At 40.3% G+C, this 17,670-nt stretch overlaps 1 protein-coding gene across 1 annotated transcript in view; it reads right to left on the bottom strand.

The window, feature by feature from the left end:
* Positions 1-2,490: 2,490 nt before the first annotated feature.
* Positions 2,491-17,670, bottom strand: part of LOC148021304 (cystathionine gamma-synthase 1, chloroplastic-like) — a 65,856-nt gene continuing 50,676 nt past the window's right edge. The window contains exons 6-11 of the mRNA XM_087699170.1: positions 3,704-3,907; positions 3,534-3,620; positions 3,264-3,371; positions 3,049-3,144; positions 2,852-2,970; positions 2,491-2,765 (exon numbers count right to left, since the gene is read on the bottom strand). Coding sequence (XP_087555296.1) covers positions 2,642-2,765; positions 2,852-2,970; positions 3,049-3,144; positions 3,264-3,371; positions 3,534-3,620; positions 3,704-3,907 — 738 coding nt within the window. The 3' untranslated portion in view covers positions 2,491-2,641. The remainder of the gene's footprint in view (positions 2,766-2,851; positions 2,971-3,048; positions 3,145-3,263; positions 3,372-3,533; positions 3,621-3,703; positions 3,908-17,670) is intronic.

Raw genomic sequence — 17,670 nt, 5'->3', positions numbered from 1 at the left:
AATATTTGCTATTCTTAAATGTGATATTCAATAATATTTACTCGATTGTTCCATTTGAACTTGAAGAGTACAATAAAAGTTGATGTTGGGTTGGTCAAACGTTTATCAATCCATTGTGATTTTCAATAATTATATCCTACACTCACCTAAGGATCTCTTGTAATGGTGTAGCTACAATGGTTCCAAGGGTTGTTACACATTGCCAAGAGCACCCAAATGTGTTTCCTTTTCATGGGTCCACATATTTGGGTCAACAAAGATCATTTTATGGGTACAAAAGACTACATCCTTTTTTGTTCTTGTTTCTAGCCTCTTGGTTCCAACATCTGCTACAATAATCCTCCATGTTTGCTTGTGGCCCTCCCTTTAAAAATCACAATCAAAAGGGATGAAAAAGGAAAGATGCTTACATGGTGTGTTTGCTTCAAAATGATTGCATGATGCCAATTTTCCATGGTCTATAGCAACTTGTATTGCCATTGGAAGTTCAAAAATGGACCCTAAGGTGAGTTTGAGATAAACCAAGAATGAAACAACCCCACCAATTTTACACAATCAAACTTTTAAAGATATTATTGCAAATCCAAAAGTCAAGGGCAATGACCAAGGGAGAAGGTAGTGGAGAGTGTACAATGCCAAGAACAATTACAAGTGCTAGGCATGCTAAGGTGGCTAAAATAGAGAAAGGGGGGGGACAAAAGCCATAACATTTGTATGGTATTGTTGTGGAGGGGGTTTGGATCCATTGTTCTAAAACACCCATTTCAAAGGCTGCTACATGAAAATTTCTCTATTGCCATAACAATGGGAACCTTTGCACACACTTGCTTAAGCTTAAACTTTAGTTACAAAGCAACAAGAGAATAGCTTTTGTCAAACCAAGTTTCTCGTCTTATAGTGAACTTCAGTTTTTAGAAAATGTTGTTTTTAAATCACTCAACTAAAAGTAATTTTCAACTCACATTCCACCATGCCATTGTCAATATTTTTAAAGCATATGCCCACAGCGTTGATAATACTTGTTTGCACTATCCAGAAGTACGCCCAATCCTGGCACCTCGTAGTATGTTAGAAACAATTTGATCTCAGCTTTGTTCATTCGTGACATTTTCATCCTTTTTATTCTGTAAGCAGAAAACCATCTTACCTCTCATTTTATGAAACTCCTCACCTATAAAGCAACTATGCAGATGATTTACTTGGTCCAAAAATGTAATGTTCAAAATATGTTGCACAAAGTGTCAAAAGACTACACTGCTTGCCATTCAATCTTGTAATCATCAATTCAAAGTGCTAGGGCAACCCTGCAATATTCGAAACCTGCTGTAGGAAACAACCACCATAACTTTGGACAAGGACTCGCTGCACTGTTCTCTACCAAACAAAGCGACCAAGAAGCGAATCTAACCCACCCAAGTATAGCATTAAGGTAACAACAACAATTACATTGTCAATCAACCATTTCACAGTACACGTCTACCACACATCTCATGGAACTGGAGGTCCACCGCACATTCCATGATATCATAGGTCTCCCCAAGAAGCCTCCCTTGAATGTTTGCCTCCTACTCAAACTAGATAGCAAAAACCTCTGCAAAGCTCAACTTGATGATGTGTCAACAAATTAAAAAGTACACCATGTCTCAGTCTCAATGAAGGAATCGTCAGCACAATTGTGGCATTCTTGGTACCATAAATACATCTGCACTTTCTCCCCATATCTCAATTAAAGTGGTTTGAACTGATTGATCTACCGACCAAAAACAGTATTGACTGCAGTACTTAGCAGACTGTAGACTGTGCTTTGATGTAGCAGAAACTGATTTTAAGTGAAAGTTGTTCTGCCCCTATGTTTTAACATCAACACATTTTACACAAGGCCATCAACACGTTAAAGTAAATCTGAGGCAATTATTGGGACTAGAGTAAAATCTGAGGCAAATTAATATTTTCAAACCATAGAGCACCACTCTCTCAACCTCATGAGACTTCTGCATAAATACATTCACTGTCACAAAATCAGCTTATGAAGCTTCATGCATAGTGCACTATACATGTAACTGAACTGCTCCATTCCAATGGTTGGCATGTGTCATAATAATGCAGATGAACCACTGTGTCAATATAAATGTGCTATAATTTGGATGTCAAAGACAATCATGGGATGAAGCTTTGATTTTCTATTTGTCCTAAGAAGATCAGCCAAAAAGACCCAGAGGCGACAGTTAGCAGAGTCTTTAATGCAAATGGCAAATATGTGGCAACACAATCAATGGTATGTCAACTAGCAGCCACAAAACAATGCATGTAGTTCCTTCAAACATATGGGTGGCAAGACCATGCATGGTATCAAACTAGCAGCAAAATTTTTAGTGGCCATGCCCACTGTCTCAATTTGGGTTATTGCTTACCTCCCTACTCAAGATGTGCAAACAGTTAGCTGCTAATTCACAAAACAACACATATAATGCTACCAAGGACATGCAAATCTGCAAAGAGAGTTCCAATGCTCTAAAAATTAGAAAGGGATACAACTGCGGCATTCAAATAACAGAGGGCACGACAATTGCAAAATGGCTTGCAGTTTATCCAAAGTATTGGATAACCCTTGATAGAACATCCATACAGGATTTTGACTGCTCTAGATGGCCTTCAAAGCTTGCAAAACATCCCCGTATATATCTTGAAAATCTTCAATTCCACAACTAAACCGAACAAGGTTATCTTTAATTCCTAACCTCGCCCGCTCAGCTGGACCCTGATCCCTGTTATTCCACCCAAAAGGTAAAGGTAAGCAGCAAATAAAAGAAAGTCTACATGGTACAGCACTACACATTCTCAAACACCATACCAGTAAGATATTATTGTAGGCTGTTCAACTAAGGTCTCACAACCTCCGAGGGAGGGAGCAATGTATGGAATCTTTAATGTGTCAATAAATTTCGAAGTTGCTTCCATGTCTCCTGCAATCTGCAGTTCATTGAGTTAAATCATAACACCAATGTGTTTTGTTTTTGGCTCAAAAAATAAACATAAATGAATTCACACCTCAAAACTGACAACACCACCGAAGTCAGACATTTGGTGCTTGGCAATGTAATGGTCAGGGTGACTTTCAAGGCCAGGATAATGTACCCGTGCAACCTGACGCAGATTTATTTTGCTTGAGATTGAACATCACAACAAAGACTCTCTGTTGTTAAAAGAATTGAGTGCACACTGGCTTACACCTTGAAAGAAAATAACTAGTCATACATACAAACCTTAGGATGAACATTAAGCACTCGAGCAAGCCTCAAAGCTGTCTCATTCTGTTGCTTGACACGCAGGTGCAGCGTCTTTATGCCTCGAATGATCAAATATGCAGAATTCTGTTTCAGGATATAATTTCGTGAATATTGTGCTAAAAGTCTCACTACAGCTCTCGTTTATCTGAGAACTAAATGGAAAACTGCCTCAGTCTATATGAAAATTTGAGAAATGGAAACATTTTTATAGAGAATGAAGAGAACAACGAGAAAATCATCACTTACTGGGTCTATAACACCACCCAAAATATTATGCAAAGCCCGAACTGTCCCAATGACCGTCTTTGAGCCACTTAGGCTCCCTGCTAGGACCTGGTCCATTCGGAGAAATATAAATACCAATTCAAGAAACTGGACTGGCACCGTATCAGAAAACAGAAAAAACAGAAACACACATCATTATGACCAGCCAGGTACTTGGTTGCAGAATGTAGCACAATATCTGCTCCTAGTGCCAATGCCCTCTGATTCACTGGAGTGGCAAAAGTCCCATCAATGCAAACCAGAGCACCCTTGCTGTGGCAAAGCTTACAAACCCGTTCAATATCAATGCATCTCAGATAAGGATTAGTTGGCGACTCTGAGAAAAAAAAGGAAACCTGGCAAATCAAATGAATCACACATTAAGAATGTCAAAACATCCGACAAGAAAACCTTATCTTTGAGTTAGTGAAAGGAGTGTTAACCACCTTACAGGTAGCCTAAGACTTACTATGAGTAGATTAGCTAATGAACACATTAGGTCCTACATTCCAATGACAAAACATTAAATGATTAAGCATTGAGCAATATTAACATTTACGAGTGAGCATGATCACATCCAAATAATCCTCCATGCATGTAAAAGATCTGAAATTTCTACAATCTTTCCTCTTCTCTCAACAACACCAGTTGTCTGGCTGCATTCACACTATGGCATCTGTCTACAAAAATTCCACAGATTTGCAGCATCTCCCTTCTGAGCGGTACTCAGCTGTATATAGAGGCTCTCATATGGAAACATTTTCTTAACAGAACTTTGCCATTTGCAAGTTGCAACATTGAACAGATTGTCTACAAAAATTCCACAGATTTGCAGCATCTTATTTCAGAGCGGTACTGAGCTGTATATAGAGGTTCTCATACAGAAACATTTTCTTAACAAAACTTTGCCATTTGCAAGTTGCAACATTGAACAGATAGCTAGGTCAGCGGAACAAAGAGGCTTGGAACACCATAGTTGAGGGTGTAGAACTTGGATAGTCCACATTTCTATATGATCTAGAGCCCGGACTTTAATATGGGAAACTCTGTAGAGAGTGGTTCTATGGCTTAGGTGTCATGAGCAACTCTTTCTCACAGCTACCAACCTAACACCTTTGACTTTGACATGGATGGAAAACATTAACCACCTCTGTGGAGTGCATAGTGTGCTAAACTCACTGCTTGTGTGTGGCAGATTTGCAAGCAAAGTGATTTGCATGTCGAAGTGTTTCACAATGCTTTGTGCTATCAGTTCTCCTTCTGGATAGCAGTTGACTTCATAGATGTACTAGGGGACATATAGTGGCCAGAAACATCAGAAATGTTTAAAAACGAAATGTTAGAAATGTGTTTCATTAGTTTCTTTCAAATAGCTTTAAACTAGGGAAAGAGGTTTTAAACCTCTATGAAACTTTCTTTTAAACAAAAAAGGCCAATTGAGCATCAGTGATAATACATGAGAGTAAAGTGTGGATAATATGCTACACACCCATTATTGACTTATGTCAAACTTTAGTCTTAAGACAAGCTATAATATGATTCAGACCTTAGCCATCATGATTCCTACATACCACACAAATAAAAATATAAACAAACATGCTATATAGCCCATGTGCAATGTGGTATGGGTCAAGCTGCAACATCATGATTCTCATTCCAAAAGATCATGTGGAATGTGCAATGAATCAAGCTAGAAAAGGGGCTCAAGGGGGGGAAAGTGAAAAACAAAAAGATTCTGAGAGAAGAAGAGGGATGAAAAGAAGGACGAAAATAGGAGACCGAAGAGGGGAGAACTTGAAAGGAGAGGAAAGAAGAGAGAGGAGAAATCAGAACAGAAGATGAAGGCTGCAACTTAGAGGGAGAGAGAAGCAGATTGTTGTTTGTGCATGTACAAAAAAATAGGAGCACAAAAGCGTGGAATTTTTTTTTTTCTTGAAGCGCAAATCAAGGTCCCAAAGCAACACGCAACGTTTCAATGAAGCCCAACCTCACTTTTTAAGAAAAGAAAAAAACCCCACCTTTTTTACTCTCAAAAACATTTCTTGCTTCTAGAAAAGTTTTCAAGCTTCTAAACCAATGAAACACATTTCTTTGCTGCTACGAGGGGACATACACTATGGATTTTATATTACCCATGCCATATACATGATCTACTGGTACAACGTGCTATGGTGCTAATATTTTGACAATGATGGTAGAGATACTTTACTATAGCCTTTATGGATTGGATACTTCACTAGTGAAAATAATACTTTTTTTGCAATTGGTCTTAATTCTTGACAACTATGCACTTTCATTTTTGTCAAACACTTAACTGGCTATACGGTTGTGATTGGTTGAGAGAGATGGTGATGTATTCTCAATTAGTGGATATCGTTAGTTCATGAGTGACTCTATGTGTGGATATTGTTAGTTCATGAGTGACTCTGTGTGTGTTCCAGTATGTTGAGCATATTCCACTAGAGAATAGTGAGATCACCTAGCTTTGGGTGCCAATTTGAGAACACCTAATTAATTTATTGCTGGCCAACTTAATTTTTGTTGGCCCTAGATGTTGGCTCACCCATTCATACTTTTGGCCTATTTATGGCCAAGCACTCCTCATGCACTTAAGTAGACACCTACATTTGCAAGTTCTATTCAAGAGAGGGAGCTCATGCCAATGCCCACACAATCAATGACTCACTGTTGTTCTTGTTAGAGATTTATTCATCCCTAGACATGCATTGTGAAGCTATTGTTGTACAGTTAGTTCTCCCGGGCACAGTTACGCATTTTCTTTTTATAAGGTCGGACAATTCTATGCAGTCTACATGCATTAATCAGCTTCATTGGGCAATCAAGGGTAAGCTCAACTTGTTGCACACGTTGTCACATGGCGGTTGACAGTGCTGCACAGCATTTTTCTCATTATTTTATTCAGCGATTGCAGTTTTGCAGCCGTAGGCCAGTTTAAAACTAGCCGAACTGATTATTTTATTGTATTTCTTTATGCCGATAAAAGGCAGCCTGCATAGGTCATCAAGCTTGTCAGTTTGCAGGTGGATAGGGAGATCGGCTTGCGGAGATACTTCAGCCCATTTGTACATCTGCCTTCTTCATTTCAACATTCATCTACAATAGATTTATGTGTTCTAAGCAACGTTGAAGGGCTGATTGATCATGAGCATACTTGAACAAGAGATTTCAACGTGACGAAAGTTTGTGATTTCAGCATTTGGAGGCTGAGGCAAATAAGTGAAGCATAGGAAAGGAGCAAAGTTGCTGGTTTTTGCAGGTTTTTGCTGTTTGTGAAGGAGAAAAGGCTGCATTTCCAGCCTTTTGGAGCAGATTTTGAGTTTTCATCGCCTCTATCAGTTGAAACACATTTGGAACAAGTGGAGGAAGCCCTAACAAGCACCCTTTGTAAAGTATAAGGGGGCTGCTCTTGATTTTTTGCAGGTTATTCAAGTGACAATGTCTTCCGAGATCGACGCGGAGTTTTAGGCTATTATGGACTGTAAGGTTTCCATGTTACTGGCTCTTCCTTCAAATCAAAAGCTCGGTGGGGAGAATCACCACAACTAGCAGGTAATGATGCTTGCCTTTGTGGAGTCCTATGATTTGACGGAGCTTGTGACCGAGGCTATAGACCGTCCTACAACTCATGATCCTTCAAAGATTTTTGCTGATGAGAAAGCTGAGTTGCTCCAAGTACAAGCACATTGAGATAAACTAAACGCGTGCATCAATTCTTTCCTCTTTCTCTCTTACACTCTATAAGATGAGGACTTTAAGTCCCAACAAGTCTTCTTCTATACGAGATTGTGTCAATAAGCTTTGGTAATTGCAAATGCACGTCCAGGACACAAGGAAGGTGATTACCTTGGAGAAAATGGTGATAACTTTTCTTTCACAACTACCACCCCAATTTAGTGCCTTCTATTCTGCCTTGATGGCTTCAGGGCAAACAGATACCCTTAAGTGGGGGGTTGGTTCTGATGCTCTTGGACCAAGAGGAACAACACACAGGTCCAAACACTCCCAAGTTGGAGGTGTTGACAAGTCAATCCTCCAAACAGAAGGGGAGGAACAACAACAACAACAAGAAGGACAAGAAGACCAAAGCAAGATAAAGCCAAGGAGTCTACTGTCACATTTGTAGCAAGACAAGTCATTGAAAGAAGAATCACCTCAATAAAGACAAGGATACCACAGAGGGGAAGCCTACAAAGGACTCACGAGTGGTGGTTGCTCCTCCATAGGCCCCCTTCCTGCATTTGGAGATGATTAAGGATGATCTTCCCACGGCCACTGATGCAACGATTTTGGCCCCCCAATCTTGTGAGTAGATTGTTGATAGTGGCGCTTCCCACCACATGACTCCTGCATATGGTATTGCACATACACGTCTGATGCATGGGCCAATTCCCATAGGTGACAACTCTTCGGTCCCTATCAAAGGCAAAGGTGATATGTAGTTGATTCCAGATGGAAAAGGTATTGTCCACACATCAATTAGGTGCTAGGTTTAGGGTATCATGAGCAAGATTTGTGCTCTTAGCCTTACAGTCGAGTTTGATAAGAACTCCTTCCAAGTTCTTGATGGCGCTTCTCTATAGGTTCTTTCTACAAGTCATGAGGAGAATGGAGTCTACAATATGCGGACTTCACCAACCTTTTCTTTTCTTCTTTCTTCTCAAACTTAGACTCAACTATGGCATGCTTTTGGCCACCTCAACTATGAGTACCTTCAGAAGGCAACTCATGGTCAACTTGTGCATGGATTGTAAGAGATTGGAATGAGCTACCCGCCAATGTGGACAGAATCCCTCAAGGGGAGTTTACACTTTATGCTACTAGAATATTATTTTAGCACGATGACTTAGGCGTATTACTGTGAAAGTGCACAATGGAAAAGAGGAAAGTGAACACGGAGAGGAGGAGACAATAGAGAATGCAAGAGAGAGAAGGAACAATGGAACTAAAAATGGCTGAAAGTACAAGGCTACAACAATCAATCCCAACATGCAGCTCTACCCATCAATGCAGGGCCAGACAGTAGCAAGGGGATGAAAGGATGAGGAGGGCTACCTAATCATGAAGAACCAATGATGAATTATCAAAGTGGAAGGGCACGCCACCTATATATAAGCAAAAAAGTGGCAAAACCCTAAAAATGGCCAAATATCCCCAAAAAAAATGCACTAATGTGCTCTCCATCTAAAATGTCTAAAACACATAAAATGACACAAACACAATGTCAGAGCTCCTAATGTCCTCGTCTAAGTGAGGCTGAGGCTCACAAGCAAGAGATGAACACACAAGACACACATGGCTGCTAACACCTCCTCTCACATCTTGGATGTGGCAAAGGGCCAAAGGAGATGCGGATCCGAGGGTGGTAGGAAGAGTGCCAAGGTTGATGAAGTCAGTTAATTGAGAATGCCAACCAAGGAAGACCCCCTCTGTAATACATATAAATCCAATCCAACAGAAGGCCACCTAAGGGCAAGGGAAACAAAGAGGCCTTGAACAAATCACTTCTGAAAAGTCCAATCGGAAATGGGTGGGCTAAGCCTCTAACCCAGCTATGAGATAATATCATGGAACTATTGAAGACACCATAAGCTACATAGAAACAACAAGGACCAAGGACCAAGGACCAGTGGTAGGGAATGGTAGCTCCATGACGAAAAAAAGAGATCATAGTATGAAAGAAAGGCCCAAAGTAGACTAGAAGCCTTGAAGGAACTCCTCACAATCCTAGAAAGCCCTCTCTAAAACACAAAGGGCTTGGAAATCCACAACCACATTACCAATATCATTCCCCTTTGAAAGAGATGGAAGATATGAGGAAACCACTAGAGGAGATGTTGGGGGATGGGATGAAACCTATGGGATAAACGGTGCACAACTGGGAACGAGTGTGGCTATAAAAAGCTACCTTCGAGAGCCCTATAGAAGGGAAGGGAAAGGGAGCATAGATAGCCTCCGCTCTGGTCAACCTATCACAGAAGTGGCTCTTGTTGAAGAATCCTCAACAAAGATAGCCGGCTCGGGGAAGACAACGCGGTCCCATATCTAGAAAGGCCACAAATTGAGAGAAGAGGGAAGCCTAAGTCTGGAACATGGAGGGCCTCTAGAATGGAGCTTGATGGATAGTGGTCAGACAATAGAGGCAAAGTGCCAACACTACTAATAGGCACCAAAAAGATGTCACTAGCAATGACAATACCATTTGGCGAATAGAGATCCTACAATGAATCACCTTGGGGAGTCGTATGACTCGATGCACCACTGTTGATGAGCCAAGGCTACTCAAAAGACGAGAGAATGGAAGAAGGCTCTTCCACCTAATAAGTGTGTAGAAACATTGCCTCGATGGCAATAGCGAGTGACAAAGAAGAGGTAGATGAACGCTCTAATGTAGATACGCCCTTCGCTCCCAAACGAAGATGAAGGTGTTTCCTCCAATACTTCTCCTCAGGATGTGAGGTCTTCCCACAATGAGGACAATGGGATATCCTCTATGCTTCCTCACAAAATATGTATCAAAGTTGAAAGATGACTCCAACTTCTTCCTCTTCCCTTTCTTCTACTTGGCTTGTCCTATCCCTGAAGATAAGGCCGCATAACCATGCCCATGTGCACACGCTCCACAAGACTCTGTCTCAGTGTGACATACATCTTGCTCAAGCTCCAATAGAACAAGCTCCTCCCAAGTGAGAGTTTCTCCACTACAAGAAATGAGAAGGTCGTTGTAGAACACATCATATGTCGGTGACGGAAGATGTGAGAGAAATGTCATAGGTGGGTTTTACAAAGAGATGTCCGTACCAAGTGATGCAAGCTCATCCCGAAGCTCCTCCATCATGCGGATATGATCCCTCATCGTAAGAGAATCTACGATTAACAAAAAGTTATTGTATCTCAACTCAAGAGATAATCAATACCTAAATGTCTCAATCCGAAAAAGAGATGCCAATTGATACGCTCAGCGTCAATGAAAACGTGGAAACAGGTAAAACCTAACTCTCCAAGAGTTGATTTTTGATGATTAATGGCACGAGTCCCGTTTCACCTCCCAGCCTTGCCTGGATAGTTGCTGGCAACTCCCTCGTAATCCGACTGCCAGCCGTCAACCTTTAGTGAGTCCTACTATTCTTAGACTCTAGTTTATTCTAGGCTCCCCTTAACCCCGTTCAGGCGCCCACGGCCCCCAGACGGTCATTCCCCGCACCTGTTTCCCGTAATTTACCATATTAATATAACATTTCCTTCCCCTTAAGAATCAGTTTCGTCCTCGAAAATGATACTTGGAAGGTCTAACTATAAATTGGGAAACCTTTTTCTTAGGGTACTTACTCACTCCCATGTTGAGCTTTCTTCTGAACAATCTTTCCACTTAACCAAACATTCTTGATAAATAGTATTCCTTGTTCGTCTGTTATGAACATTTAATATTCTTTCTAGTTCATGTGGATTAGATTGGTCATCTAATAGCTCCTCAATGTTATCATTTAAGATTAAATTATCCAAATCACCAAGCTTCTTCCTTAACTTACTCACATGAAAAACTGGATGTATTTTACTACCAGTAGGTAGTTGGAGCTTGTAAGCCTGTTCTCCCACCTTTTTAAGTATTGTGAAAGGACCATAATACCTGGGTGAAAGCTTTGGACATTGTCTCGTTTTCATGGTTTTAGTTTGTTCAGGCACTTTAAGATAGACCAATTCTCCTTCTTCAAAGGAGACGTCTCTTCGGTGAGGATCTGCATAAGCTCTAGCTCGATTTTGAGCTTTCTTAATATTTTCTTATGCAAATTTAAACATACTATTCATATCCTCCAAAAAGTCCTTGGCTGCCTTAACCTTTTCCTTATGCAGTCCTACTGCATGAGGAGCTCTGGGCTAAAACCCATACATTAACATAAATGGACTATACCCAGTGGAAGAGTGCTTGGCACTATTATATGCAAACTCTGCTATCGGTAGATACTCTTCCCAATTAGTTTGCCTTTTACTTACATATGCCCTGAGCATATCTTCAAGGATTTGGTTAACCCTTTCAGTTTGCCCATCTGTTTGCGGGTGGTCCGCTGTACTCATGCTAAGTTTAGTATCCAACTTCTTAAATACCGCACGGCAAAATTGACTATCAAATTTTCTATCCCGATAAGAAACTATATTTGCCGGAAGGCCATACAATCGGTATATGTTCTCTACGAACAATCTAGCCAATTCTGGTGTTTTAACATCAGTTGAAGTTGGAATGAACCTAGTCATTTTGGTTAACCTATCCACAATCACCCACACAGAGTCGTGCCCCCTCTGTGTTCTCGGTAATGCAACAATAAAATCCATGGAGATACTCTCCCATTTTCCTGAAGGAATCTCTAATGGATGGAGAAGTCCTCTCATTTTCAATCTTTCAGCTTTATTAACCTGGCATTTATTACATTTGACCACATAGTCAAGGGCGTCCTTATTCATTCCAGGCCAATAGAACTGCCTCTTATTAACTCCTGGATGTCCCGCGCTAGGGGTATCATGACACTCAAAAGAGTATCTGGCGCCTTATTTCTTTATCTTTCGGGACACATACCCTACCCTTGTAGAGTAAATAATCATTATCAATGGTAAAATTCTTCCACTTGAATCCGGTTTGAGCAACCCCAGATGCTCCATTTCCTTGTTGAACATCCTCAGATATTCCTTCCTCAGTGGAGGCTCTTTCATTTGGATCCCCGTTTTCTATTGCTTCCCATATGTTGGAATATGCCGGATCAACCTGGCATTTCCCTTTTAAAGATTCAAGCAAATCGGAAGTGAACTGAGTAGAACTCAATTCATTTATGATGGGCATTCTGCTGAGTGCATCAGCCACTATATTATACTTTCCTTTTCTATACCTTATCTCATAGTCGAACTCTTGGAGGAGTTCGGCCCATCTGGCTTTACGCCCTTATAGATCCGGTTGGTCATTAAGCCACTTAATGCTTTCATGATCCGACAAGATCAAAAGTTTGGTACCGTACAAATAGTGCCTCCATTTCTTCATTGCATGTACTATTGCATACAGCTCCCTCTCATAAACATAATATTTCTGTTTTGCACGGTCTAATTTCTTGCTTTCAAAAGCAACTGGTCGACCTTCTTGTAATAAGACCGCGCCTATCGCCTTATCACTGGCATCGGCTTCAACCACAAATGGTTTATTGGGATCCACAATTAATAGTACTGGAGCTGTAGCAATAGCTACCTTAAGTTTTTGAAAATTTTCATTTGGTCTGTTCTCCAATTAAAACTCTTTCCTTTCCCTTTACGTTGGTCTGTCATTGGAACAGCTATTTTGGCATAATCTCGAATGAATCTACGATAAAATTCATCTTGATTCCCTCTTTCGAGATAATATGCCCCAAATATTTGACCTCTTGTGCGAAGAATTCACATTTAGTTTTCTTCGCATAAAGGGAATGTGTTCTTAACAGTTGGAATACCAATTGTAAGTGTTCCAAATGTTCTTCTCTTGATTTACTAAAGATCAAGATATCATCCAAGAAGACTACTACAAAATGTCCTAGATAGAGCCGTAACACACTATTCATCAGCTTCATAAAGGTAGCTGGTGCATTAGTGAGGCCAAAAGGCATCACCAAAAAATCATAATGCACGTATCTAGTACGAAATGCTGTCTTAGGAACATCTTGTGCCTTAATTCTTACTTGGTGATAGCCTGATCTTAAATCTATCTTTGTGAAGAATTTTGCCCCTTGTAATTGATCAAAAAGATCTTCCATTCTGAGCATAGGAAATTTATTCTTCACCGTTATTTTATTAAGTGCTCTATAATCAACACAAAGTCGCATAGAATCATCTTTTTTCTTTACTAATAAAATTGGCGAAGCCCAAGGTGAATTACTGGGTTGTATAAACCCTTTATCAAGGTAATCCTTAATTTGTCTTTCAACTTCTTGGTGCTGTGTTTCACTTAATTTATACGGTGGTTTAGAAATAGGGTGTGTATCCTTATTTGTGTCAATTGGGTGATTTATATCACCCCTATCTGGTGGAAAGCCACTTGGTAAATCAGAAGAAAACACATCTTTAAATTCATCTAACAAACTACTTAATTCATTATTTACATTCAACTCACAGACATAAGAAAATTGTTGCTTTATATTACAGAAAGTAAAAGTGTTTTGTACAAGAAGAGACCATAACATATATACCTCACAAGCTTCCTTCTTTATCAGCTTTTGAACCTCAGTGGAACACAACAAAGGATTATCAGATACTTCATGTTCACCTTGAATCACAAAAGTCTTACCATCCCTTTCAAATTTCAGTGTATTATGATGATAACTACGTTTTAAGAATGGTTCCAATCCCCATAGCCACTCCCTCCCTAAAGCAATATCGGCTCTTTCCATATTCATAATTTGGAAATCAAGTTTATCTTTATATCCTTGGATCTCAATTTCCAAATTGGATACCATTGTATCCCATATTTTATTATCTTGATCTTGCATCATACGAACAACATATTGATGCCCACTCTTTTGTTGGGGAAGTTTCAATTTTTTGACAAGTGCATAATTTATGAAATTGTGGGTAGCATAGTCATCAATCATGACTCTAACCCTCTTTCCAGCTATCAATCCAGGCACTCTAACTAAATCATGTGGCCCAAAGGTAGGCTGCCACATAGAAATTGATATACAACACCTGTGTTGTACATCCTTGTGCAAGACCTCTAAAGATTTATACCTTTCATGCCCCTTTAATTCTAGAGTCTGCACTACATGGATTTGTTTTTCTTTTCCCTTGCCCTTGTCCTTATCCTTCCTTTGTCTTCCCCCTTTTTCCTTTGAGGGCAATTCCAGGCAGCATGGTTAGGGGATAGGCAATTGAAACACAGCTTTTCTTTTTTGGCCTTATCAAAGTCATCTAGACTTAACTTTGGCCTTACATATTGTTTCTTTTCAAAAGGTTGTTTCTTGCCCTTAAAAAATGGCATTTTCCTTTTAAATTTGCCTACAAATTTTGAGGTTTCCAATTCCTTAGTCTTGGGCTCCGTATCAATGAGACTAGTGAGTGTACCTGGACGCGTACTATCTTCATTGATTAATGCAAATTTAATTGCCTCTTCAAGCGTCTTAGGTGAACTCCTTTTAACTTCCTTTTTACAGATCTTATCTAGTCCCCTAATGAATCCTCTTGTCTTTTGAAATTCATCTATGCCTTCCAATTTGAGGATTATCTTACGATATTCCTCCAGATATGTCAGCAGGGGTCTTCCCTTTTGTCTGACATAATCCCAATCTTCCCAATTTCTTTCCATTTCATTTTCAGGAAGGAATTCTTTCAAAAAGACGGATTCAAATTGAGCCCAAGTTTCAGTATTTTATTTGCCTCCTTTAAAGTTCGCCACCATTTATACGCCTTTGGCCCCAAAGTTAAATTGGCCTCCAGCGCTTGGAGATGTGGTGGAGTATTTTTAAGTTTGTGTAAATCTTCCCATTTTTGGAGAAAATTAAAGATAGTGTCTTTATTTCTATCTTTTTCTTCATATCTTTTAGAACTGGATTATCCCTCAACTTGTGGTGGGGTTCCTTAGGATCTCGCATAGTCACATCTAAATCTTTCGATGAAGATGGGATATCCGAGGTTTCTATCTTATTTTTATCCCTTTCTAGTAATAAAGTTAATTGAGATTTTATTTCGTTGAGTGTTTGAGTTAAAAATTCCATTTGAACCCCCTATGCTTGCACACGAGCAGTTAGATCATCAAATTGTTCTCGTGTGACAAAAAATTCTTCCCACTATTCTTCTTGTATCTCCGTTTCATGGGAATCTACCATAGGGTGGTCCCCAGAACTAGAACCTTCCATTACTCCCTCTTTCTCTTTTTCTGCCATTAATACACTGGAATTGGAAAGCAAAGATAAGAAATTTGCATACAAAGTAAAGTACTTCCCTGGTTATAATGACAGGGCAACTGTTGCTGGTTTTAATAATAAGCCCGAAGAGTGAGGGATAATTTATCTTCCCAAACTCAGCCGGTCATGCTGGAAATGTAGCTTATTGGCAGAAACAGCTAGTAAGGAGGGGACTAAATATACCCCTTCTTAATGGTCACGTGAACCATCAGTACACCTTCTATATATGAGACAGGTCCGCAACTGACTTCGATCAGCTGCTGGCGATGGGTTTGACTGTCGTTCTATTACTGCGCTCCGAAAATAGTCGTGTATGACGTGTGACGTGTGGAGTACCGTCTCACGCTGTATGACTCCCTGTAACATATAGGATACCGTCAAATCGCCTTAGTCGCCTGACCCTCACGCTGTAAGACGCCGAAGAAAGCCTTCGTGAGAAAGTGACGAAAGCAGGACCCGATGGCTGAAACAGGACCCAACGGCTCCAGCAACTGAAGCAGAACACGATGGCGGCTCTGATACCAATGATACGCTCAGCGTCAATGAAAATATGGAAACAAGTAAAACCTAACTCTCCAAGAGTTGATTTTTGATGATTAATGGCAGGAGTCCCGTTTCACCTCCCAGCCTTGCCTAGATAGTTGCTGGCAACTCCCTCGTAATCCGACTACCAGCCGTCAACCTTTAGTGAGTCCTACTATTCTTAGACTCTAGTTTATTCTAGTCTCCCCTTAAACCCGTTCGGGCGCCCAAGGCCCCCGGACGGTCGTCCCTCGTGCCTATTTCCCGTAATTTACCTTATTAATATAACACCAATCTTTGCCAAATGCTCTATAATGGTGTGGATACATTTACCATGCATAAGCACAGAATCAGTACAACTCAAAAGGAGAAAAGAGTGGGCTCTGGCATTCAACTAATCACATAAAGTTATCAAATCCACAATCACGCCATCATGAGAATCCACAGTAGGACAAGGTATAGAAAGAGTAACAAAATCCTAAAGGTCACAAATGTCAAGGAGACACTCCATGTGGCAAAAGCATAGAGAGTAGTTCGTTCCATCCAACTTGTCAGATGTGGATAGAAAGGGTAGGATTGGCACCTACTCAGGAGATGCCATCAATGCCAATTCGGGATTGGAACCCCGAAAGAAGTTATTGGGAAAAAGAGATAAGATGGTGGTCGGTCTAAATCATCATGAACCACATGGTCCCCCATAGCATACCCATCAACATAGATGTCCTTCAAGAAATACCCGCAAGAAAACAAAGAAGATGCTACAACTAGGATAGCTTCCACCTGTACAATGTCCATTAGTATGCTAATCAGAGAGGATTGATGAACAACAATGTAAACACAGATGAATACAACATGTAAACACAACGAATCCAAGCGCTGGTATCATACCAAGAGTGCCCGAAAGTACAATGCCTGCAGTAAACGCAAACCTACCGTCAAGCTTGACAAGGAGGCCGCCCAACACTGAAAAGAGTTGCCTAGCCAAAAAAGACCACCCAATTTGAAACACAACAAAGAAGCATAGGTGCCACCCAGTCTGCTAATGTGTCGCCCAGCTGAAGGAGGGCACCATGCTGTAAAACGCAAATGCAAAGGGGGGCTACCTGCAAAAAACGCAAGCAATGCAAGGCTTGGTTTTGCAACAAGTGTGCAGGGGCTACCTATAGAAAATGCAAGCTTGTTTGGTGCCATCTAGCCAATAGAATGACCGCCCAGGTGCAAATAGAAACCACCCAGCCTATACAAGGCAGCTCAAGTGCAAAACGCAAATCTGCTCTAGTAAATGCAGCCTAAAAGGGCTGGAAACAAGCCGCCCTGACTTGTTTGACTTCAAATGCAAGGTGGATGGCTCCTTGCAAATTTCATTGCAAACAATACACTCCTCTTCAAGATCTCAAGCTCCTACGCATGGCTCTAATACTATATGCATAGTTGCCAAGAAACCCATTTCATAAGATTAGGATACTCGTTTTATACTTAGGCATTTCATAAATATATGAAATACATATTTTAAAGCTTCACAAATGTCATACCATAAATGTCTTTTGTAAGCATCGTTTATAATGGATTTATTTAACAAGTTGACATGGGTATTAGCATTGATTACCGGAGTTTTGTTTTGAGTTGTTATCCATGATGATTACATAAATCGATGGCTCCTTTTTTCTCAACTT

Source organism: Lygodium microphyllum, chromosome 18 (genome assembly GCF_053477565.2).
Source record: "Lygodium microphyllum isolate KBCC chromosome 18, Lygodium_microphyllum_v1.1.10, whole genome shotgun sequence".
Classification (NCBI taxonomy): domain Eukaryota; kingdom Viridiplantae; phylum Streptophyta; class Polypodiopsida; order Schizaeales; family Lygodiaceae; genus Lygodium; species Lygodium microphyllum.
This window is presented reverse-complemented; position numbering and strand designations above follow the sequence as displayed.